This window comes from Erinaceus europaeus, chromosome 12 (genome assembly GCF_950295315.1).
Source record: "Erinaceus europaeus chromosome 12, mEriEur2.1, whole genome shotgun sequence".
NCBI classification, from domain to species: domain Eukaryota; kingdom Metazoa; phylum Chordata; class Mammalia; order Eulipotyphla; family Erinaceidae; genus Erinaceus; species Erinaceus europaeus.
This window is the reverse complement of record NC_080173.1, coordinates 33,370,267-33,394,968: the sequence shown is the minus strand read 5'-3', so window position 1 is coordinate 33,394,968 and position 24,702 is coordinate 33,370,267. Positions and strand designations below refer to the sequence as shown.

General features: G+C 39.9%; 1 protein-coding gene across 1 annotated transcript in view; it reads right to left on the bottom strand.

The window, feature by feature from the left end:
• The window catches only part of DNAH12 (dynein axonemal heavy chain 12), a 273,128-nt gene that overhangs the window by 8,490 nt on the left and 239,936 nt on the right, over positions 1 to 24,702 (bottom strand). Inside the window, exons 63-69 of the mRNA XM_060203068.1 lie at positions 9,812 to 9,962; positions 8,492 to 8,745; positions 7,595 to 7,735; positions 6,507 to 6,644; positions 4,879 to 5,112; positions 4,414 to 4,602; positions 2,168 to 2,271 (exon numbers count right to left, since the gene is read on the bottom strand). Of these exons, the coding sequence (XP_060059051.1) occupies positions 2,168 to 2,271; positions 4,414 to 4,602; positions 4,879 to 5,112; positions 6,507 to 6,644; positions 7,595 to 7,735; positions 8,492 to 8,745; positions 9,812 to 9,962 (1,211 nt within the window). The remainder of the gene's footprint in view (positions 1 to 2,167; positions 2,272 to 4,413; positions 4,603 to 4,878; positions 5,113 to 6,506; positions 6,645 to 7,594; positions 7,736 to 8,491; positions 8,746 to 9,811; positions 9,963 to 24,702) is intronic.

The window sequence follows — 24,702 nt, the reverse complement described above, 5'->3', positions numbered from 1 at the left end:
GATCTCATGCTTGAGGGTCTAGTGCCTTAGCCACTGCGTCACCTCCCAGACCACAGTGCTCACGAAGTTTCTAATGTGCAGGTGGGAACCTGGGACTTGAACCTGGGTCCTTGAATGTGTATGTTCTACCAGAGGGGCCACCACCCAGTCCCCTCACTTTTAGTTTTCCTCAAGTGTTTCCTCAAATGTGGCCATTTCCCACTTGGCTATGTAAAATAATTTAGATCATGCTTGGATGAACATTTTTATTTAAATCATTGCATATTTTAAAACTACAGAAATCAATGCAACTTGCATGTAAACATTATTGCTTTCACAAAAACTACTGATTAGTTCCAAATTCCTTTAAGCAGAAAATGATTTAAGGAAAAACACTATCATAGGTAACATGATGATGTAGAAATATGAGGAAAGTTATAACGGTGCTATGTAATGGAGGAAACTTAGGAAATAAGTTAAAACATTAAAGCATAATGTGCATATTCATTTATGTACTTGGAAACAGTTTGCTTCCACTTAGGTCTAAATTGCTAAGAATGTCATTAATATATCTAAAGGTGTTGGTCTTATTCTTGAAGGTGAAGCAACTGAGAGATGATATGCTATATGTAATCTCTGAATACAGAATTAAGGCACCATAGTGCTTTTTTTAAAAAAAATTTATGTTATTTATTTATTCCCTTTTGTTGCCCTTGTTGTTTTATTGTTGTAGTTATTATTGTTGTTGTTATTGATGTCGTTGTTGTTGGATAGGACAGAGAAATGGAGAGAGGAGGGAAAGACAGAGAGGGGGAGAGAAAGATAGACACCTGCAGACCTGCTTCACCGCTTGTGGGACTGCAGGTGGGGAGCTGGGGCCTCAAACCAGGATCCTTACCCTTGCACTTTGAGCCACCTGCGTTTAACCCATGGCGCTACCACCCAACTCCCACCATAGTGCTTTAATATGCTTTATTTTAAAATGTCAACAAGTCTAGAAACAGATATAAACTTGAGACACTTTACAAAATTCACAACAAAATCAATTATTTAAGCCAGTTTTGAATTGTAAATGATAACCTTCCCCCCAATAACATTTTTAAAAAGAAGAAAGTAATAAGCACCATATGGAAATCAGGCAGATGTCTTTGTCAAGTTTGTACAAAACATCAACTAATAAAACATTAGAAGAAAAAATTCAAAGTAATTTGAATTTCAAGTAATTTGTTTGCTACTATGAGGTACCTAATCAGTTTAAATTGGACTCAGAAGAAAAAGGAAGTTGTATATGTATGAAGTGGCAGAAAATAAACACAGAAGAATTGACTGCACATAGACTTAGTTGTCATTCATTCTGTCTTTAGTTCCTGAGAAGAACTGTCATGGATAGGTGAGAAATTATAATTAATGAATATCTTTAGCCAGTAAAAGCAGTATCTTTTTCATCATCATTTTTTTTATATTATAAAAAGATGTCCTTACCCTTAGGGAATAAGTTTATGTAAAATTCTTAAAAAGATAAAAATTTTACTGAAATGGTAGGTTTCAGTAAGTTTTTATTTTCTTTTTTTAATGTGTTGCTGGGGTGATATTGCTGAGCTGTCTCCTGGTTCAATTTTTTTTAGGAAGTTAGAGGAAGGGAAGGAGAAACTGAAGCACTACTTCCCTATCTATGGAGCTGCCCCTAATGCTTTCCTTGGTGTTCTCCTATGGTGCTGAACTCAAGACCTGAGGCATGATAAGGAATGCACTTTATCTTCTTAGCTACCTCCCAGGATCTGTTAATCTTTCGTTAACTATTTACTCAGTACCAATGTTTTCTGTCTTTCCTCTTCTATTTATTTATTCCCTTTTGTTGCCCTTGTTGTTTTATTGTTGTAGTTATTATTCTTGTTGTTATTGATGTCGTCGTTGTTGGATAAGACAGAGAATTGGAGAGAGGAGGGGAAGACAGAGAGGGGGAGAGAAAGACAGACACCTGTAGACCTGCTTCACCGATTGTGAAGTGACTCTCCTACAGGTGGGGGAGCTGGGGGCTTGAACCGGGATCCTTATGCTGGTCCTCATGCTTTGTGCTACATGCGCTTAAACCCGCTGCGCTACTGCCCGACTCCCCTTTCTTCTTTTTTTTTTTTCTTATCAGCTTTAGTTGTCTGCCTTTTGAATCACAGGGACTGTAGATCCTTACTTGTTAAATCTTTCCATTTCTTGTACTAAGACAGTATTCATACTCTCTTCATATCTCACAGGATACTCCAATAGTGCTGCTTCAATGTCAAAATCATTTGGCAGCTAAGAGAACAGATTTTGAAGATTACACATTATTCTTAGAACAAATTAGCTTCATTGAGCTAAATAATCAATAAATGAATATTAGGCAGTTGTATGTTCAGGAATTTTTGCTAACCAGTTTCCATACAATATTCTAAGGTGGAGATTTATTTTCCAAACAATGAGTTAGATACAGAGTGGTTAAATGACTATTCAAGAACACACAGCCAAAAGGTTGTCTATGTAAACCCACAGGTCTCTGACTCCAAAGCCCATATCTTTTAACATTGTATAAGATCTAGCACTTGGTAGCAGATACATATTTCTAAATAGCTGTGTAACTTCCTTTTGCATATTGAATCTTATTGATAAAAATTATTTACCTCTTCATAGCTGTTTTCTGTATATTTCTAATTGTTTACTAGCTGATTCCAAATAAATCATGTGTAAATGTAGCTGGGCTCAAAAGTTTAAGGGGAAAAAAAGATCATTGGGTGTCTGTCTGATTTCTGTGAAACATAGGAGAGACCCTTGAGAAGTGATAAATGGAAATTCGAGACTGATTACCATACCCAAGACATTGGAAAGGTTCAATAGAACTTCCTCATCAGGAAAATTCCAAGCTCATAAAATTGAGCTGATCTTTGGATGATGCAAAAATCTCTCAAAGTTACATGATAGTAAAACTCAATGATGTGTTGATTCATCATAAACCTTCTACCCCAAATAACCCCTAAATGCCACTGCCAGGTAACTTCTTGTTAGGGAACTTGTGAAAGTCAAAATTCTGCAAGGGTAAGAACAGTTTCCCCTAGAAGCAAATCAGAGAAAGTTGAGGAGCAAGGGGTGAAAGAGGCAAACAGTAAAAGCAACAGCCCAGAGGCAAGGGTTGGAGGAGGCTGGCTTGATTTCAGCATAGTCCCAGGCAATGCTGCTCCTTTTTCTTGTAGTGAGCTAGCTGTCTTCATGGAGTGGAACAAGAAAACTAGAGCAGTGCTGTCCATGGGTTTTCAAGGCAGATGGACCAAGGCTTCTGCTCTGTCAGAGTTCCTGGCACTGAAAAGTAAGGATAGGTACCCTCGAGGGGAATTGTAAGATAAGTGCTTAAGATCATAATCTTTTTTCAAGTTCCCTCAGTAGTTCTTCAGTGAATTCAAGATGGAAAAATGGCAAGAATAGAGAGTATCACACCACTTAATTTGGAATTACATTGGGGTAAATAATGGGGGCAGTGGAGAAGTGGGGGGGGCTGCAGCAGATAATTTAGTGCTGACCTTGCCTTCCTGTATCTCCTCAGTTCTTATAGTATAAATTAAAAACTAGTTCACTGGAACCAGCAAGCTCAAACTGTTTGCTCTATTAAAAAGCAGCTCTCCCCACCTGCAGGGGAGTCGCTTCACAGGCGGTGAAGCAGGTCTGCAGGTTTTTGTCTTTCTCTCCCCCTCTGTCTTCCCCTCCTTTCTCCATTTCTCTCTGTCCTATCCAAATACAATTACAGCAGCAGCAACAACAATAGTAACAACAACAACAACAATGATAAACAACAAGGGCAACAAAAGGAAAAATTAAAAAAAATTTTAAAAAGCAGCTCTATTGGGAGTCGGGCTGTAGCGCAGCGGGTTAAGCGCAGGTGGCGCAAAGCACAAGGACCAGCATAAGGATCCTGGTTCGAACCCCGGCTCCCCACCTGCAGGGGAGTTGCTTCACAGGCGGTGAAGCAGGTCTGCAGGTGTCTATCTTTCTTTCCTCCTCTCTGTCTTCCCCTCCTCTCTCCATTTCTCTCTGTCCTATCCAACAATGACAACAACAATAATAACTACAACAATAAAACAATAAGGGCAACAAAAGGGAATAAATAAATAAAATAAATATTTTTTAAAAAAAGATCTAAAAAAAAAGAAGCAGAAAAAAAGCAGCTCTATTATCTTTATTAGAAATGGTGATAAATCATATGTTCGATAGCTCATCCATAACTATAGTTACTAAGAGCTTACTGTGCACTAGACACTATGCAAACAAAAAATATACCATTTTACACATTAGAACTAGTGCTTAGAAAGCAAAGTATTTTGCTTAAGAGCTAGCTGCTAAATGGATTTTCACACTGCATTTCAATATGGTTTTTATTTACATTATAAAAATACAATTTCAGTAGAAGACTACCTTGTTGAGAATATCCTTGGTAATTTCCAATAGAATCTGATCAGCACTTCCAGCGACCCCTGTCTGTTTAGAACCTCCCTGGGTGAGGAGCAAGGACTCAAAGAGGATTTTTGTTTGTTGAAGATCTTTAGAGATATCAACATTTTCATGTAATCCAAATATCTCGGGGTGTTGAGTAAATGGAAGTTTCTACCAGAAAATAAGTTAAGCAAACATCACATTTTGACTCAATACATTAATTTATAAGATGCAGACCAGAAGAGACTTAAAAAAAAAAAAAACATGTTAAACCAGAGAGGTATCAAACATTACTAATTTTCAGTGATTACTAAAAACAAGAGATACTGAAAGTTGACTGAATCTCTAATACTTGCCTAAGCCTATACATTATGAGTGAGCATTTTATTACTTGCTTTTAAGAAAAATCAGTTACATGTAAGCCCATTTTTCAGTGACCTCAGTTACCTTAATGAATTCAATGTAATCATTATAGGTGCCCTTAGGAGGTGCAAAATAGTTTCCACTGGGAGAAAATTTATAATGAGGGTTTTCAACAATATATGAATTATAAAAGTCAGCCAGCATGGTTAAGAGGAGACGTCTGTCCCAATCATCTGTCACTCTTCCTCCATAGTTACATTCTCCAGTCAGGTAAGTGATGGCTTCAAATGGAACTGTATTATATTCATTTATAAATAACTGAAACAAGAAAAAAATGGAATTAGAAAACCCTAAAGACTTACTTTATTGCCTTTTTAGATGGCATTAAATAGCAATCATTCAGTCATCCATACATAGATAGAAGTGGGGTTGAGAGAGTTATCATCATGGTTGCTGGAATTATTGGCATTTTATTTAAGGTTGATATACTCATCTACAAGTTTTGTTTTTTTTTTCCTCCAGGGTTATTGCTGGGGCTTGGTGCCTGCACTAAAAACCCACTGCTCTTGATGGCCATTTTTTCCTGTTTTATTGGATAGGATAGAGAGAAACTGATAGAGGAGGAGGGGATAAAGAGGGAGAGAGAGTGGTCCAGGAGGTGGCGCAATGGATAAAGCATCGAACTCTCAAGCATGAGGTACTAAGTTCAATTCCTGGAAGCACATGTGCCAGACTGATGTCTGGTTCTTTCTCTCTCTATTCCTCCTTTCTTATGAATAAATACATAAAATATTTTTTAAAAAAGAGAAAGATAGATACCTGCAGATATGCTTCACCATTTGTGAAGCAACCCCCCACTTCAGGTGGGGAGCCGGGGGCTTGAACCCAAATCCTTGTGTGGGTCCCTATGCTTCATACTAAGTGTGCTTAACCTGGTGTGCCACCACCCAATCCCCCAACCTCAAATTCATTTTCAGAAGTGGACATATACTGTTTCTGTAATAAACAATTAATTAATAAAAAAATGTGACATAAAAATCATGGAGACTTTTTCATATAAATCTGGACAAACCTTATTTATAGTACTAGTTATCAACTGAAAGTCATTTTGTCCCCCCATGAAGATTTAGCCCTATTGTGTGGGGTACTTCTGGTATCTAACAGGTAGAGAGAGGCCTTGGATGATGCTAAACTAAGCACAGGACAGCTGCTCACAGCAAAGAACTAAGTGGCTCCAAATGTCAATAGTGTGAAAGGCTGAGACCAAGAGCCTGACTTAAGTCACTACTCACAATATACAACACAATTCCAAACTTCCTCTGCACCTTTAAAAAAATTTTAATACATACACAAGATAGTGCATTTAATTGTAATTTAATCCAGTTTGAATGGTGTTTTCCATTACTTACAGCAAAAAAAAAATGCATATATAGATGGAATAGTACTTCATAAACTGTCATTATAGGTGGGGGAGATTACACTATGATTAATGCAAAAAAGACTTATGCATGAAGTTCCAAAGTCCCAGTTTGAAACCCTACCACCATCATCAGCCAGAGTTAAGCATTGCTCTGATAAACAAACAAAAACATAAAAGCATAAGCTATAGTTATAATCACTATTGTAGTGCTGGAGAATTGAATAAATTATTCTAAGCAGAGGAACTGCCTACACAATGACCCTTCATCACTATCAGTCATTTCTAATTTTACCTGTAACTGTCGAATACTGATGCGTAAATCTGATTCATTAAATCCATATGGAATATTCCATCCAAGAGGACCAAATTTCTTTCTCTCTTGCACAAGGGCATGAAAGAAACAAGCCCCAAACAGCAGCTTCTCCCATGCCTTTAATATAAAAATTATATGAGAAAAGTTTGAAACAGATTTCCATCAGTAAAAGGTAGGGATTGATTATCTTTTTCACTGTAAGAGTCTATCTCAAGAAACTTCTCTTTTAAAAAAGACATTTACTCTAAAGTCACACTTATGATAAAAGCATTAACTTTGATCTAATTAAAACTTCCAAATCTAAACAAACTTCAATAATAATAGAATATAAGCTGCCTTCATGCACACAGAGAAGCTATATCTTTAATCTCGTCTGTATCAGTAATTAAGGATATAATTTGATCCCCATATGTTTGTACATTTCTGTTCCTTAATTTGTAAGAATGCAAGCAAGGGAAAGGAGTGCTAGTTTTGGGATCTCTAAAATTCCCAACACTATGTATAAGCTGGTTTACATGAGTAGCTGAAAAACCCTATTACTACTAAAATTTAAATTACATAAATTTAAAATTTTGAGGGGTCTATCTTATTCTTACTGCTTTATATCTAATATATATCTTGTAAATAGGAGAGTGACTAATGCACACATTTGTTAAGATAATAAATAAGTGGTGTGAAAATAGACTGCTATTCTTGGATATTAAATATACAATTGAACATTTTCAAAATGATGTGCATTAATTCATTCAAAACACATTAATTTTAATGTCTACTATGTAGGAAGCAGAATGAAAACTATTGGGAATAAAATAGTGAAAAAAGAGATAGGGTTAATTTCCTAGTTTCCACCTGCAGAGGGGAAATTTCACAAGAGGTGAAGTAGTCCTACAGATATCTCTCTCTCTCTATCTTCCTCTTCCCTCTCATTTTCTCTCTGTCCTATCAAATAAATAAATATTAAAAAGAGATAATTTTGTCTCCTTAGAAATGCCTAAAAGTTTAACATTATCAAAATTTCTATATTTCCACATTTTCTCATTTTAAAAGTCCCAGAGATAGAATATTACCAGTTCCTTTCCCGGGCATCCACTGTAAAATTCATTATCAGAAATTGGATCCGTAAGATATGATTGAAGGAGATTTAGCCGAAGACCCGTGGGAGGTTCATTTGTCATTTTTACTCCATTCTGTAGAATTGTTACTGGAAACTGAGACACAGTGAGTGGAGAGTATTACTCAAAAACAAACAAAAAACCAGCTTAGCTCCTAAAAATACTAGTGGCATAATGGAGGACTCTAGAAATAATTTTAAATTCTCTAAAGGTTGAGCATGTGAAATTTAAAATATAGAATACCCCAGTTGGGAAAGATAGAAACAGGATGGGGGTATGGATCAACCTGCCAACGTCCACGTCCAGCTGAGAAGCAATTACAGAAGTCAGACCTACCACCATCAGCACCCCATAAAGAATTTTGGTCCATACGTCTAGGCAGGGAATAGGGAAGCTTCCAATGGAGGTGATTGGACACAGAACTCTGGTGATGGAAACTGTATGGTTGTACCCCTGTTATCTTACAATCATGTTAATCATTACTAAATCACTAGTAAAAAATTTTAATTATAGAATACACCATTAGGGAGAGACAGAGACAGGCTGGGAGGAGTATGGATTGAACTTCCAATGCCCATGTTCAGTAGGGAAGCAATTACAGAAGCCAGACCTTCCACCTTCTGCACCCCATAATGGTCCTGGGCCTATACTCCCAGAGGGATAAAGAATAGGAAAGCTATCAGGAGGGGGGATGGGATATGGAGTTCTGGTGGTGGGAACTGTGTGGAGTTGTACCCCTCTTATCCTATGGTTTTTGTCAGTGTTTCCTTTTTATAAACAAAATTTTTTTTAAAAAGAGCTGAAAGAAAAAAAAAAAAGGAATGCACTAAATTCTATAAGGAATAAACATACTTTTGGAGATGGATAACTTGTGAGCCAAAGTCTAAAAGAAGAGCTACAGACTTCAGGGCTAAAATCTTCACATATTTTTTCCAACATGGGCATCCAGGAGACAGCAAGGTGGCAATTCTGTAGGCAAACCCATGTTCCTTCTTCAATTGCTGCTTTGATCATTTTTGTTGCAATTGGTCCTTGTCCCTGACCCAGTGAAATAGCTTGAAAGCTATTTCCTGACATAGATTTGTCATTTGCAAATTTCAGCAGACCTGAGAAAGCACAAAAAATGGTTTCACTGCTGTGAAATTATCAGATATACCTTATGTTTTAATGTATAGGTATTTAGTTGTGGAAAAATTGTTATTTTCTTTATAATTCAGAATTTACTAATTGATTCACAACCATTCGAGAAATGGACACTGAGTAAGATGATTTGTTTATGATTTTTTTTCACATGGAACTTCTTTTGAATTATCAGTTTCTTTTTTTTTTTCCCTCCAGGGTTATCACTGGGGCTTGGTGTCTGCACTACAAATCCACCACTCCTGGAGGCAATTTTTTTTGCATTTTACTGGATAGGACAAAGAAAAATTGAGAGGGGAGGAGGAGATAGACAGACAGACAGACAGACAGACAAGCAGAATGACAGACACTTTTAGACCTGCTTGGCCGCTTGTGAAGTTCCCCTCTTCAGGTGGGGAGCCAGGGGCTGGAACCCAGATCCTTGCACCAGTCCTTGAGCTTTGTACTATGTGTGCTTAAGTGGGTGTGCCATTGCCCGGCCCCCATTGAAGTACTAGTTCTGTATGTAGATAGAAGGATGTGTTCATAGAGGAATTCTGATATTTGTCAGACAATGAAATGCCACTGAAAATTATTCTTTCTGTAATGGTGTGAGAGCAACCAAAAGGTCAACTACATTTCTGCATTAGTAAGTTTATAAATTTAAGGTTATAAAGGTATAGATTTGGTTATCATGACTTTTACTTTAGAAATTCTATAGTATGCAGTGTATTTATGTTAATTGTCATTTGGGGGGAGGAGGTTAAAGGTTTACAGTATAGTTGGCACATAGGTACAGATGGAAAACTGATAGGTGCCATGATAGGTGTCTGCAAAAACACAGTCACTGACAGCTTATGCACATTTCCATCATCATGCACCAGGACCTGGAAGCCCCCTGTCTCCCCCACTCCTCTCTCTGTTTTCCTCCCCAGAGTTCTTTGCATTGAGGCAATACACCAAACCAATACTTTGTGTTTCCCCTTTCTGTTCTTGTTACTTAAGTTCTGCCCATTCATCCTTCTCTTTCAAGCTTATAGCATATGCACTTACTGGCCATGGGATCTGCTCCTGGAGATAGCACAAAAATTAAGGGAATAGTGCAATTTGAATCCAAGTAGCTCTTTGCTAAATCAAATGGAGGAGGTTCTACAAACTTTTTCCCTAGTTTGTCAGTTACATAATTTGTTATAGCTGGAGTTATCTGTTGAAGAGAGAAACAATATGACCGGTAGAGTAATTTATTTAGTTGAACAACCTTGAATATTCCTGAAAACCTACAGAGTGAAATACAAATCTATTGGCTAAGAAAAATATGTAGCATATAACAGACAAATTATATGTAGCATATAACAGACTAATTCCCTTAGTGCATAAAAATCTATAATTTACAGAACAAGACTATAAACAGGACAAGATATTGATAGGACAAGATTTACAGAAAATGAAATAACAGTGGATTTAAACATAAAACACACAGTCTCATCAGTATAGCAGAGATTATAAACTGTCCCCTTTCGGGGTGTCTCTCTCCTTCTCCAGCAGGGTGGCCTCCAGGGGAAAGGTAACGGTTCTTTCTCGCTCACGACAGGGGTGACACGAAGTAAAAGACACCAGGGGACTCTTAGCATGTCTAGAATCTGAGTGCTAGAATCCCAGAATCCTAGAGTCCGTTTATTAGCAAAGTGGACATGAGTTAAATAGAAAAGCAATGAAGTTAATTATTGTTGAAATATGACAGAAATTACAGGTTTCTTAACAGTCAGCATGCCCCTAAGGTAGGGGGTTGGTATGACAGGAATTGATGAGATACAAGACAGTTATTCTCCATAACACAAGCAACTTAATTATCCAAAGGTATTTGAGAGAAGCATAGGGGTTAAACCTGTAGGGTGAGACAGAAAGAAGATGGATATCAAAAGGCCATATAGTTTGGAATTTCTTGTCTGGGGTCTGAGGTGTGTGATGAAGTGTGTGATAAGGTGTGTTCTTCTGTGATCAGAAGGTGACTTTGAATAAGTGAATCTGTGGCCATGTGGCCTGCAGTTAATGGAGGGAAGTATTGGAGTTACTGTGGGCCTGAGAGTCAAGAAGGAAAGAACCAAGTCTGAGTTTCCTGCCTTATGCTCACCTCGGTTGAGAGAGACTTACCAAGAGGTTATCTTCTCAGACCTCCATCCAAAGATGGGGGTGGTTCTTCCTGAGCTCTATCAGGCTTACACATGTTACCAACAGTCCCCCTTCCATAGCTCCAAGTTTTCCAAAACTTTCTTGCAGCTAGATGTGACTATGTAATGAAGTTCTGGCCATAAGGATACAAATATAAAGTATATACATAGCTCCCAGATCATGGTTTTTACAAGGAAGCTGTTTGTCTTCCGCACTTTTCCTTTTCAGCGGAGGTGGTGTGTATGTGGCAATTTCTATTTGGTTAATTAAAATCACACACAGGAAATTCTCTAGTGTGAAAAAAGGAACCTGAGTTTCTGGATGATCTCAAGAACTGAGTTGCAGGGCAACCCAGGTTTGAGTCTCAGTACTACATGCGGAGTGTTATGGCACCAGGGAGAAGTTCTGGTCCAGACCAAAGGCTTGATGCCCAAGAAGCTCATAGTCTCATGAGAGAACCTGAGAAATATACACAAGTATGTGGCAGAGAGGAACAGAATACGTTTTAACAATATATGAAAGTGACACTTAAGAATCTATATTTTTCTCATTTATATAACAATCTTATAGATGAAAGGTGGATTCTAATTGTAGTCATAGTGTCTATGTTTTTCTTTCTTTTTCCTTTATTGTAGAGCTGGCACATTGCAGGTGAAAAATTTCACCACTCTGGATACCTTTTCATTCAGATAGTCAGATAGAGAGAAAGAGACAACAAAGCACCAGAACTTCTTAATGTTATAAAAGTGTTTGGAAGTTAAAGTAAGGATAAGTACTTAAAAGTCAAGTAATTATGCATGTCTCTGACCCCATCTAAAGACTGAACATTAAATTATATTCCCTGTGAAATTTATTAAAAATATAAAATATAAAGAAAATAGAGAAAAAGAAGAAAAAGAAGGTACTATTGTAATAGTGTTTCATATAATAATTTCTTTTAAAAATATTAATTTTATTTATTTTATACGAGACAGAGTGTTTCACATGGGGAGGGGGAGAAGTCATAATACCACCCCTCAGTATATGTGGTGCTGGGGATCTTAGTTCACTTAGCATAGTCACCTCCAGTTCTATATATTCTGTCCCAAATGACATAATGTCATATATTTAATGATTGAGTCTTATTTCATTATGCCATAACTACTTTATTCAGTCATATGCTGATGAACATTTAGGTAGATTTCATGTTACAAATATTGTGACTAATGCAGTTATGTACATAGGGGTGCATATATCTTTGTGAACTGCTTGCTCAGAAATAAATGATCAGAAGTGTTAATACCGGGCCCCAGATAAAATCAATGGGATTTACAGTCACCAATGTTTATACACTTTTCCCATATTTGGGAACTACTCTCTTCACTGATCCAGATTTCTAGTCCTTTTTCCAGCCATGACATCATCTCCCCAGACAATAACCTGGGTCCACCTGCATATCAGATATCAGGTTCAGGCAAAAAACCAATAAAGTCATGGGACCTCTGGAATATACCTAAAATAGACCTACTAGCTATTTCCAAAATGGAGATCCCTGTCGGGGTTCCCGACAGGTAGTCATGAGGAGGGAGATCTGGACCAGCCAGACCCCCCTTCTGGGGCTGAGCGGGAGGGAGAGTGTCGATGACTTGAGAAAAGAAAAGACACCAAGTCCGCAGTTCTGTCAAGGCAGTGACTCGCTTTATTAAGGAAAAGGCCATTTTTTATAGGCAGGGGGTAGAGGCAGGGATGGAAAGGTAGGGTGAGATGACGTTAGAGGTGGTGTGCGGTGGCGTCACCGTCGGTGGGACCTATGCTCTTTATGCATCATCAGCTGGAGGGCAGAGGTGAATTTAGGCACGGCCTACAGGAAATGCTGTGTCACTCTGAGGAAGTTAGTGATCATCAGTGAAACTCGAGCCAGGCTTACAAAGTGTCTGCTGGGCCTAGATCAGGGCCAAGCAGACCCCAACATATCCCCCTTCTGTTTTTATAATGCCAGGTTGCATAGCTCCTCTCTTAGGTTGTCACCGCACCAGTGATCTTACCCATCATTGGATACCATGCCTCTGCTGGCTTTTGGATATTGGCTCCATGACCTGTCTTAGGTTGTCTCAGTCTCTCTGAGATCTTACCCGTCATTGGTCTACTGGAGTGCTGGGGAGGGTTCATAGCCTTTAGGCTCTAGAGTCCTGAGTCTGTGGTAGTGGACCTCAACCTGGTGAAGCTGTATTTCCTCGAGCCTTTGCTGGATGAACTGTGCGCTTTTATTGAGCAAGCAAGGCTCCACAGTTAAGAGGAGGAGAAGGAGAAGGAGAAGGAGGGGGCACCTGGATTACCTGGACCTCTACGGGTGGAAATAGCTAAGGAAATAGCCAGGAAAAAGCTAAGATAAACCTCATAGCTTAAATGTTTAAAAATAACTTTTTACTGTTACATTTATTTTAGATGACAATTTTACACTAAATAATTTTGTTGAATCACATCTGCTGAATAAAAAAAAATTTATCAGGCCAGGAATACCATTTTTAACCCTTTTTTCCTGGCAAGGCCACTGCTCTACTCTGACTGAGTCATTAGAAAGCTAGTCTAAGCATGGAATTTGTTACAAACAGTGGCAGTTGGTATTGGGGTGTTGGTAAGATTTAGAATTCTCACAAGAGAGAGACTGCAGAGGCATCTTACCACACCTTGAGATCTCAGAAAATCTCTAACTAATGAATTGATGCTGATATTAGCTATCAGAAGGACGAGACTGTCCTATATTTTAGTCTGATAAAGGTGTGTCAACTCTACGAGTCGGGATCTTTAAAATCACATTCAGCTTAACTAAATCTTATTTAAAACTTAAAACAAACTAGTTATTTTAGAGGGTTAACACACATTAGTGAAAACAAGGTTAGCACACAGACTTAAAACAGACATTCTTGGTGAAAAGAAAATTTTTCTTTTGAAAAGCAGTTTTTGGATTTTTTGGCTCATAGCCACTCCCCCAGGAGGGGCGGGTGTGGCTAGGGAAATGATTGACAAGTCTTTGCCAATCTGTGGAGCAGGAGCTCTGTGACATGATTGGCTGCACGGGCGGAACAGGTGGGCTTAGTTTACTGCTGCACGCAGAGAAAAATCTTTGGAAGTTCTTTTCTGGACTAAGATACATTTTAGATTTTTAAAGAAACAAATCATTAAATTATTATCAAAAGTGTATGTTGGTTCTCTGATTAATAACTTTTAAGTTAGAGAGAATGTCTTGTTTGATTTCTTTCTTTTTTTTTTTTAAAGAATAGCTTGCTAGCCAGATAAGATCTCACTCAGAACTGGTTTAACGCTTTTTGAGAGTAGAGGAAAAAAGCCTTTTTTTTTTTTTTTGGTAGGAAATAGCAGTTTTAAGACAATGCCTAGGTCCACTTTAATGTCTGTTTGACTCAGAAATTAGGTGACAGTTTAGCAAAAAGTGGGAGAGGAAAATTAGGTCAGACTCGTTAAGATTAAACAGGGGAAGGACACTCAGTTTTTCAGAGCCTGGCCAGGGTTCTGATCTGCTGAGGTTCCTTTTCTGTATCCACTCTACGAGCTTCCCTGGAGCGTGAAGGATAGGGAGAAGGAGAGAAAGATCACAGGGCCTCAATTGTTTTTTGCCTGGTTAGGGCACTCTCGCTTAAAGTGGCCCTCTCTGTCACAACCAAAGAAAGTGCGCCCTTTGCTAATTAAAGTTTGTTGGAGGGTATCAACTAGGATGGCTATTTTTTTTTTATGTTTTTTTTTTTTGTAAGGGCGGCCGCCAAGGCCCTAGTCTGGTGGGAGGAAGAGAAAACATCTCTGGCGGCAATAATCTAATGATCAGGACTCTGCTGGCGTAGCCCGGCACAGGCAAGTTTATGGTCAGAGTTTATGTCGTCTCAAACCAATGATCTGACAAAGCGGTCTCTAAGTTTACCTGCTGTAAATTTTCTTTGCAAGCTCTTCTGGACCCTATCGATAAAGGAGGGGAGGTCCTCACTGGCCATTTGATTAATGCCTGCTATGGGGGATTTAGTGGGTCTCTCATCAAGCTTTCGCCAGGCCGCGAGGCCAATGGCTCTAATTTGGTCTTGATGGGGGGGGAATAGCCACCTGTTGGGCACCTGTGGCAAATTGGTCAGAGGTGTCAGAGAGCATGCCAACGGCGATAGGGGTGGGGGGTTGGGCATTTTGGTTTCTTTCTCTCTGGGCTCGGTACTCTTCATAAAAATAGGCCAGAAATTTAAGAAATGTGGGCCCAGGCAGGATGGCTTTAGCCAATTCTTTCCAATCCCAGGTGGCGCAGGCCTGGTGGGCTAGGCCCTCAAGAATAGTATCTGCCCAGGGTGAGCTGGGTCCATCTTTGGCCACAGCCCTTTTTTAGTTCTTTTTAATTCTCTGGGGTCCCAGGGATACCAGGTGGCTGGTCTGTTACCCCCGGGATTAAGATTGACAGGGTAAAGGTGGGGAGTTTCTCCTAAGATGCAGGCCCCTCCCATATAGGGAGGAGGCCCTGAAGGCAAGGGACCAGGAGTGCGGAAAGGGTTAGTGAGCGACTCAGGAGTCGGGGACTTGGAGGAACAGGGCTTAATGTTGGGCCAGGGAGCACAACCAAAGGCGTCTAAAGAGGGGTACAGGGGCTCTGAGGAAGGTGGGGGCAATTTATCAGGTGCATCTATCTTTGGGTCAATCTTAATCTCTGTCTCCTTTTGTGGCCATCTTTCTTTGGTTTCCTTGGGAGGCCTGGGTGGAAAGCAGCTTTTTAGAGCTGAGATAGTAGGGAGTACCCTGAGAGGCGGAATCTCTCCTTGGTCAACCTGGGCCCGAGTGATCAATTGTTCTACTCGCTCCCAGGTGTCCCAGTCAAAGAGGATGGCAACAGGAAGCCAAGGGGCGAACTTGAGTAGGCACCCCCAGGCCTGAAGGGCTTGATTATCGGAAAGAGTCAAGCCTCGACTCTTAAGTAAGATACTCAAGGATTCAAGGGAGGGATCTGGCTGCCCCCTGGATGAGGTTGAACCCATGATAGGACTAGAAATAAAAAAGGGGTGAAAAAGAACTGGCATCCGATGGATGACAATCAACTGTGCTCGCCTGGCTGGGTCCCTCATGGGACCTTAAGGGGTCTTAGCTTAGGAGTAGTCGTATAAGCCCCGACCTTGGTCTTGGCATGGCCAAGAATCTCCACTGAGCTGAAACGACCCCACGGACACACAGGTAGAGAGCCCACTCACGCCCCGTAGCCGCGAAGGCCGTGAGGTTCACAACATGCTTGCACACAATCACACAGAGGCAATCATTCAGTCAAGGCAGGGGCAACGACCAGGCTGGCCACTGTTACTTGAATATTGTAAGTCAGACCTTCAAGACTCACCGGAGAGTAGCCCCAGCCACAGCCTGTCAGTTGTCGTGACAAATTCAATTCTTTCATGCGTTGCCAAAGTGAGAGGGGAAAGAAAGAGGACTGCCCCATAATTTATGGGGGTACACTCACCAGCAGACCGATTGGCTCGTCAGCGTTCTTCCATTGAGCAGCCTCACACGGGGCACCAGTCTGTCGGGGTTCTCCCCGACAGGTAGTCGCAAGGAGGGAGATCTGGACCAGCCAGACCCCCCTTCTGGGGCTGAGCAGGAGGGAGAGTGTCGACGACTTGAGAAAAGACACCACACCAAGTCGGGAGTACTGTCAAGGCAGTGACTCGCTTTATTGAGGAAAAGGCCATTTTTTATAGGCAGGGGGTAGAGGCAGGGATGGAAAGGTAGGGTGAGATGATGTTAGAGGTGGTGTGAGGTGGCGTTACCATCACCGTCGGTGGGGCCTATACTCTTTACGCATCATCAACTGGAGGGCAGAGATGAATTTAGGCACGGCCTACAGGAAATGCTGTGTCACTCTGAGGAAGTTAGTGACCGTCAGCGAAACTCGAGTCAGGCTTACGAAGTGTCTGCTGGGCCTAGATAGGGGCCAAGCAGACCCCAACAGATCCCAAATCTTCATCTGCAATATTTCAGCCTTTAGGTTCATGACTAGTCAACAATTTGTATGGCTTTATGTTAATTCTTTTTAGCCACCAGGTTCCAGATGCTAGCATGATGCCAACTGGACTTCCCTAGACAGATGACCCCACCAATGTGTCCTGGAGCTCTGCTTCCTCAGAGTCCTGCCCCACTGTGGAAAGAGAGAGACAGCCTGGGTGTATGGATCGACCTATCAATGCCCATGTTCAGCAGGGAAGCAATTACAGAAGCCAGACCTTCCACCTTCTGCACCCCATAATGACCCTTGGTCCATACTCCCATGGGGTTAAAGAATAGGAAAGCTATTAGGGGAGGGGATACAGAGTTCTGGTGGTGGGAATTGTATCCCTCTTATCCTAAGGTCTTGTCAGTGTTTCCATTTTATTAATAAATAATTTAAAAAGAAGTGTTAATTCTATAATTTTTCATTAGAGCCCAGAATGGTAATGATGTATTCAAAGTTTAAACTATACGCATGAACATTGTTCTACTTTTTGTCTGTTTAACATGTGTTTTTATAGTACAATAACTGCTTTCTTGAATATGTGAAAATTAATATCTATCTTCCTATCTCACCTTTAAAATGATTTCATGAGTGTTTGAACTAATAAAACTATAATACATACAAGAGTTTCTAACTTCTACTTCCAACCAGTATGGAGTCATAGGGACTAGATTAACTCCCCCCCATAAAGAACATAAATAAAAACTTGGATAAAATTAGCAGAATGGCTATTTCCAGGAATTTGTCTGTTCAGACTACAGGTGATATAGGACCATGCTCCCTAAGAAAAAGGAAACAAGTAAGATGAGTCATATTATTACTTCAGCTTTCTTCTGGCAGGTACATTTCACACTGTGGAATAGGAAAGTGTCTGAAAGAGGAGCAACACAGCTTTGCTAAGTTAGAAAGATAAGAATTAGAGTTCAAGGAGACCAGGCTATAGGCAATTTGAGATTTCTAATTGAAGGTAAATATACAGAAAAGAAATAGGAACTCTCCATAAAGGGTCCTTGAATACCTGCTGAATAAATACCATGGGGTACCTGCACAACATCAAGCAAAGTGTAGCTGGGTATCTGAAGAGCTACCAGCATTCATGCATGGATGCACATCAGTCAAACTCCAAAATGGTCTTAGTGATGAGTCCTTAGTGATCCCCTATGGCATTCAGTAAAGGTTCCAGAAGAGCCACACTATAGTAGTGAAGAGTAAAGGCTAATCTAGACCTACAGCAGTACATCATAAAATGTCATATTTGAACCAGAAAAACAGCTCATCAGGCAGGCATGTGTCCAGGTTTGAGCCCTCTGTCTCTACCAAAAAAAGCAACACATTGGGATAGGCGGTAGCACAGCGGTTTAAGCACACATGGCATGAAGTGCAAGGACAGGAGTAAGGATTCCAGTTCCAAACATTGGTTTGACCCCTGGCTCCCCACCTGCGGCGCGGGTCACTTCAGAAGTGGTGAAGCAGGTCTGCAGTTGTCTATCTTTCTCTCTCCTTCTCTGTCTTCCCCTCCTCTCTCGATTTTTTTCTGTCCTATCCAACAACAGTAATAACAACAACAATAACAACAAGGGCAATGGAAATAAATGGCCTCCAGGAGCAGTGGATTCATAGTGCAGGCAATGAGCCCCAGCAATAACCCTGGAGGCAAAAAGAAAAAAAAAAGCAACACATTTTTGACTTGTGTTTTCTTTTCTAATCTTGTTTTTCAACTTCGGCCTGAGAGTGAGATCATCCCGTATTCATCCTTCTGTTTCTGACTTATTTCACTCAACATGATTTTTTCAAGGTCCATCCAAGATCGGCTGAAAACGGTGAAGTCACCATTTTTTACAGCTGAGTAGTATTCCATTGTGTATATATACCACAACTTGCTCAGCCACTCATCTGTTGTTGGACACCTGGGTTGCTTCCAGGTTTTGGCTATTACAAATTGTGCTGCCAAGAACATATGTGTACACAGATCTTTTTGGATGGATGTGTTGGGTTCCTTAGGATATATCCCCAGGAGGGGAATTGCAGGGTCATAGGGTAGGTCCATTTCTAGCCTTCTGAGAGTTCTCCAGACTGTTCTCCACAGAGGTTGGACCAATTGACATTCCCACCAGCAGTGCAGGAGGGTTCCTTTGACCCCACACCCTCTCCAGCATTTGCTGCTATTACCTTTTCTGATGTGTGACATTCTCACAGGAGTGAAGTGATATCTCATTGTTGTCTTGATTTGCATTTCTCTGGCAATCAGAGACTTGGAGCATTTTTTCATGTGTTTTTCGGCCTTTTGGATCTCTTCTCTGGTGAATATTCTGTCCAAGTCCTCCCCCCATTTTTGGATGGGGTTATTTGTTGTCTTGTTGTTGAGTCTGGCAAGCTCTTTATATATGTTGGTTATTAAACTCTTATCTGATGTATGGCATGTAAAGATCTTCTCCCATTCTGTGAGGGGTCTCTTGGTTTGGGTAGTGGTTTCTTTTGCTGTGAAGAAGCTTTTTAATTTGATGTAGTCCCATAGGTTTATACTTGCCTTAGTCTTCCTTGTAATTGGATTCGTTTCATTGAAAATGTCTTTAAAATTTATGTGGAAAAAAGTTCTTCCAATATTTTCCTCTAAGTATCTGATAGTTTCTGGTCTAACATCCAAGTCCTTGATCCACTTGGAATTTACTTTTGTATTTGGTGAAATACAGTGATTCAGTTTTATTCTTCTGCATGTTTCAACCCATTGTTTCCAACACCATTTGTTGAAGAGACTCTGATTCCCCCATATAATAGTCTGGGCCCCTTTGTCAAAGATTAGATGTCCATAGGTGTGGGGCCTCATTTCTGGGCTCTCAATTCTATTCCACTGGTCAGTGTGTCTGTTAATGTTCCAGTACCAAGCAGTTTTGATGACAATGGCCCTATAATACAGTTTGAGATCTGGCAGTGTGATGCCTCCGGTTCTGTTCTTTTTTCTCAAGATTGTTTTGGCAATTCTAGGTCTTTTCTGGTTCCAGATAAACATTTGTAGCATTTGTTCTATTCTCCTAAAAAATGTGCTTAGGATCTTGATGGGGATAGCATTAAATTTGTAAATGGCTCTGGGTAATATATTCATTTTGATGATGTTAATTCTTCCAACCCATGAACATGGAATATCTTTCCACTTCTTTGTGTCTTTTTCAATTTCTTTGAGTAGTGACATAATTTTCAGTATACAAGTCTTTCACTTCTTTGGTTAGGTTTATTCCTAGATATTTTATTGTTTTTGTTGCTATAGAAAAAGGAACTGATTTCTGGATTTCAATTTCTTCTAACTTAGTGTTTGCATAGAGGAATGCCACTGACTTTTGAATGTTAATTTTATAGCCTGACACCTTACTGTATTGCCTGACGATTTCCAAAAGCTTCTTGCTGGATTCTTTAGGTTTTTCCATGTATACTATCATGTCATCTGCAAATAAGGAGAGTTTGACTTCTTCTCTTCCAATCTGTATGCCTTTAATTCCTTGCTCCTGCCTGATTGCTATGGCAAGAACTTCCAACACTATGTTGAATAGTAATGGTGATAGTGGGCAGCCCTGTCTAGTACCTGATCTGAGGGGAAATGCTTCTAGTTTTTCACCATTGAGTATGATGTTGGCTGTAGGTTTGCTATATATAGACTCCACTATCTTCAGGAATTTTCCATCTATTCCTATTTTTTGTAGTGTTTTGATCATAAAGGGATGTTGTATTTTGTCAAAGGCTTTCTCTGCCTCTATTGATATGACCATGTGGTTTTTGGTCTTGCTTTTGTTGATGTGGTGGATCACATTGATTGATTTACGTATATTAAACCAACCTTGCATGCCTGGGATAAACCCCACTTGGTCATGATGAACACTTTTTTTGATATACTGCTGTATCCGGTTGGCTAGAATTTTGTTCAATATTTTCGCATCTATGTTCATCAGAGATATTGGTCTGTAGTTTTCTTTTTTGGTTGTGTCCCTGTCTGCTTTTGGTATCAGGGTGATGTTGGCTTCATAGAAGCTGGCAGGGAGTATTCCAGTGTCTTCAATCTTCTGGAAGACTTTTAAAAGTAGAGGTATTAGTTCTTCTTTGAAAGTTTTGTAGAATTCACTTGTAAAACCATCTGGTCCAGGACTTTTATTTTTGGGAAGATTTTGATAACTGTTTCAATTTCATTAGCTGTGATGGGCCTGCTCATGTTATCCACTTCCTCTTTACTTAGTTTTGGAAGTTGGTAGGTATCTAGGAAATCATCCATTTCTTCCAGGTTCTCTAGCTTGGTGGCATATAGTTGTTCATAGAAGCCTCGCATGATATGTTGAATTTCTGCAGTGTCTGTTGTGATTTCTCCTCTTTCATTTACTATCCGATTTATTGGGGTCTTCTCCCTTTTTTGTTTTGTGAGTCTGGCTAAAGGTTTGTCGATTTTGTTTACTCTTTCGAAGAACCAACATTTACTTTCATTGATCTTTTGTATGGTTTTCCTATTCTCAATGTTATTTATTTCTGCCCTAACTTTAGTAATTTCTGTCCTTCTGGTTGCTTTAGGATTCCTTTGTTGTTCTTCTTCTAGGTCTTTAAGATGTGCAATCAGGCTGTTTATTTGTGCCTTTTCTTTTTTCCTAATGTGTGCTTGTATAGCTATGAACTTCCCTCTTAGGACTGCTTTAGCTGTGTCCCAAATATTTTGATAGCTTGTGTCTTCATTTTCATTGAACTCTCGAAACATTTTGATTTCTTCCTTGATTTCCTCTTTGACCCAGAAGTTGTTAAGAAGTGTACTGTTGAGCTTCCACATTTTGGCACTGTTACTAATCTTTTGTTGATTGTTAAGTGTTAGTTTAATTCCACTGTGGTCTAAGAAGATGCTTGGGATGATTTCAGTGCTCTTGCATAGGCTGATGCTGTCTTTGTGGCCTAACATATGGTCTATCCTTGAGAATGATCCATGTGGATTTGAGTAAAATGTGTATTCCAGTTTCTTGGGATGAATGACTCTGAAAATGTCCAATAGTTCTAGTTTATCTATCTCTTCATTTAGCTCCCTTATGTCTTTACTGATTTTCTTCCTGGATGATCTGTCAAGTTGAGATAGTGGGGTGTTGAAGTCCCCTACTATGATTGTGTTACTGTTAATATATTGCTGTAGCTCTTTCAGCAGAAGTTTGATGTATTTAGATGGCTTCTCATTGGGTGCATAGATATTAATAATTGTTAAGTCCTCTTGATTGACTGATCCTCTGAGCATTAAGTAGTGTCCATTCCTATTTTTTTTAATCTTATCTATTTTAAAGTCTATCATGTCAGATATGAGAATAGCTGTTCCTGCCCTTTTTTGTGGGCCATTGGCTTGAATGATAGTTTTCCATCCTTCACTTTAAGTCTGTGTTTGTCTTGTTGTGTTAGGTGAGTTTCCTGTAGACAACATATTGTTGGGTTGTGTTTTCTGATCCATCTTCCTACTCTGTGTCTTTTAATAGATGAATTCAGGCCATTGACATTTATTGATATCAAAGATTGAAGATATTTTAACACCATTCTTGTAGAGCTTTAGAGTATTTTGATATATGTCCTATTTGTGGTGGTCTGGTTGTTTATAGGAGACCTTTCAGAACTTCTTTCAGGGCAGGCTTGGTGATGGTTGCTTCCTTCAACTGTTGCTTGTCTGAGAAGGTTTTGATGCTTCCATCTAGTCTGAATGACAATCTAGCAGGATATAGTATTCTTGGCTGAAAGCCTTTCTCATTGAGCACTCGGTAGATATCTTGCCATTCTCTTCTGGCCTGTAGTGTTTGTATGGAGAAGTCTGCTGCTAATCTTATGGGTTTTCCTTTGTAGGTGACTCTTTGTTTTTCTCTTGCAGCCTTGAGGATCCTTTCTTTATCCTTATTCCTTTCCAATCTAAGTATGACATGTCTTGGTGTCTTTAGGTCTGCGTTAATTCTGTTTGGGACCCTCTGGGCTTCTTGAATCTTTATGTCTTTGGTGTTGTCTAGACTAGAGAAATTTTCAGCTATTATGGCCTGGAGAATGCTTTCTTCCTCCCCTTCTCTTTCTTCCTCTGGTAAGCCAATAATGTGTATATTGTTTCTTTTGAAGTCATCCCATAGGACTCTGTTGTTGTTTTCAGCATCTCTTAATCTCTTTTTGAGATCTCTTACTTCTTTTTTTGTTGTCTCTACTTCATCCTCAATCTTGCTAATTCTGTCTTCAGCCTCATTGATTCTATTCTCTCTGCCCTCTACTGCTTTCTGGAGTTCATCTATTTTGTTGCCCTTCTCTGATACTGTTTTAGCTTGTTCAGCTAGTTGCCTTCTTAGCTCAGCTATTTCAGCTTTCAGCTCTCTAATAACCATGAGATAATTAGAATTTTCTTCCATATTCTCATTTGTTGTTCCTGCATTTCTGATTACAATTTTTTCAAATTCTTTACTCACTCCTGTTATTACTTCCTTAGCTAATGTTTGGATGTGGAACTCATTTTGTGCTTCACCCTCTGGAGGACTTTTAGCTGGACTCTTGTCCTGGTTCGAGTCTCCAATATTTTTTCTTGTTGTTTTAACCATTTTATATATGTTAACAGTTTTTTCAATCCCTGAGTTGGAGCTCAGTGGTGTAAAAGCCTTTTTTTTTCCCCTGTAGGCTATGGGAGCCTGAGGGCTTTTAAACTATCAATAGGCTTCTTAGCTTAATCACTGAATCCTGACCAAGAGATAAAGCAGGGTGTGGCAGAGATAATCCAGTGGTTATGCAAAGAGACTTCACAGCCCCTCAGCTATGCCACCGAGGTGTAGGTCTTCTCCTGAGTTTCCCGGTTAGATCTCTGTCCCCTGGTTTCCCTCACTGTTGCTGCTCCAGATTCTGAGGGTAGTAGCAATGGAGACTCAGAGCTGCACTTGGTGAGTCTCTGGGGAGTCCTTTCCTCCCTTCAGCTGTCCCCTTGTTGGTGGAGCAGACTGGAGGTGGTGTCTCCACTGACAAACTGTCGAACTGTTAGCATTCACTTAATCTCTCCTTAGGCCCCTCTCTCCTCTCTGTCACCAGCCACGCATGTTTGTACTCATGGGTGATTTACTGGGTTTCTGTGGTCATTCTAGTCCTGTCTTGTTTCGGTCCGGGTGGTCTCCTTTGGTATTCCTAGTTGATCCGGGAGAGGAGAGGAGAGGAGAGGAGAGACAGTGATCTGCTGCTCGTAGCTCCGCCTCCGGAAGTCGCAACACAATTTTGAAAATACAAATCTGGATATAAGTAATTTAACTACATAGTAAAAAAGATTGGCAAACTTTCTATAAAAGGCCAAGTAATAAATATTTTAGACTTTATGGACCTTATAAATTTTCTACTGCATATCTTTTCATCTACTTTAAAAAGTAATTAGCACTTTACATATGTAAAAACCATTATGAGCCCAGAAATTGTATAAAAGCAGGACATGAATTTGATTCAGACAACAGGTGAACTGTATTGTCCACAGATGACACCTCAGCTGGCAGAACAAAACTCAGCAATCTTTAAAGAAAGATAACAAAGTCAAACCCTTAACAATGCCAAGCATTCAATTACATATTAAGTACATACTAAGAATCAGGGAGATATAAAACCAAGAAGAAAATATATCAACAGAGAGAGCCGGGCGGTAGCACAGCAGGTTAAGCGCACGCAGCGCAAAGCGCAAGGACCAGCATAAGGATCCTGGTTCCAGCCCCCGGCTCCCCACCTGCAGGGGAGTCGCTTCACAGGCAGTGAAGCAGGTCTGCAGGTGTCTATCTTTCTCTCCCCCTGT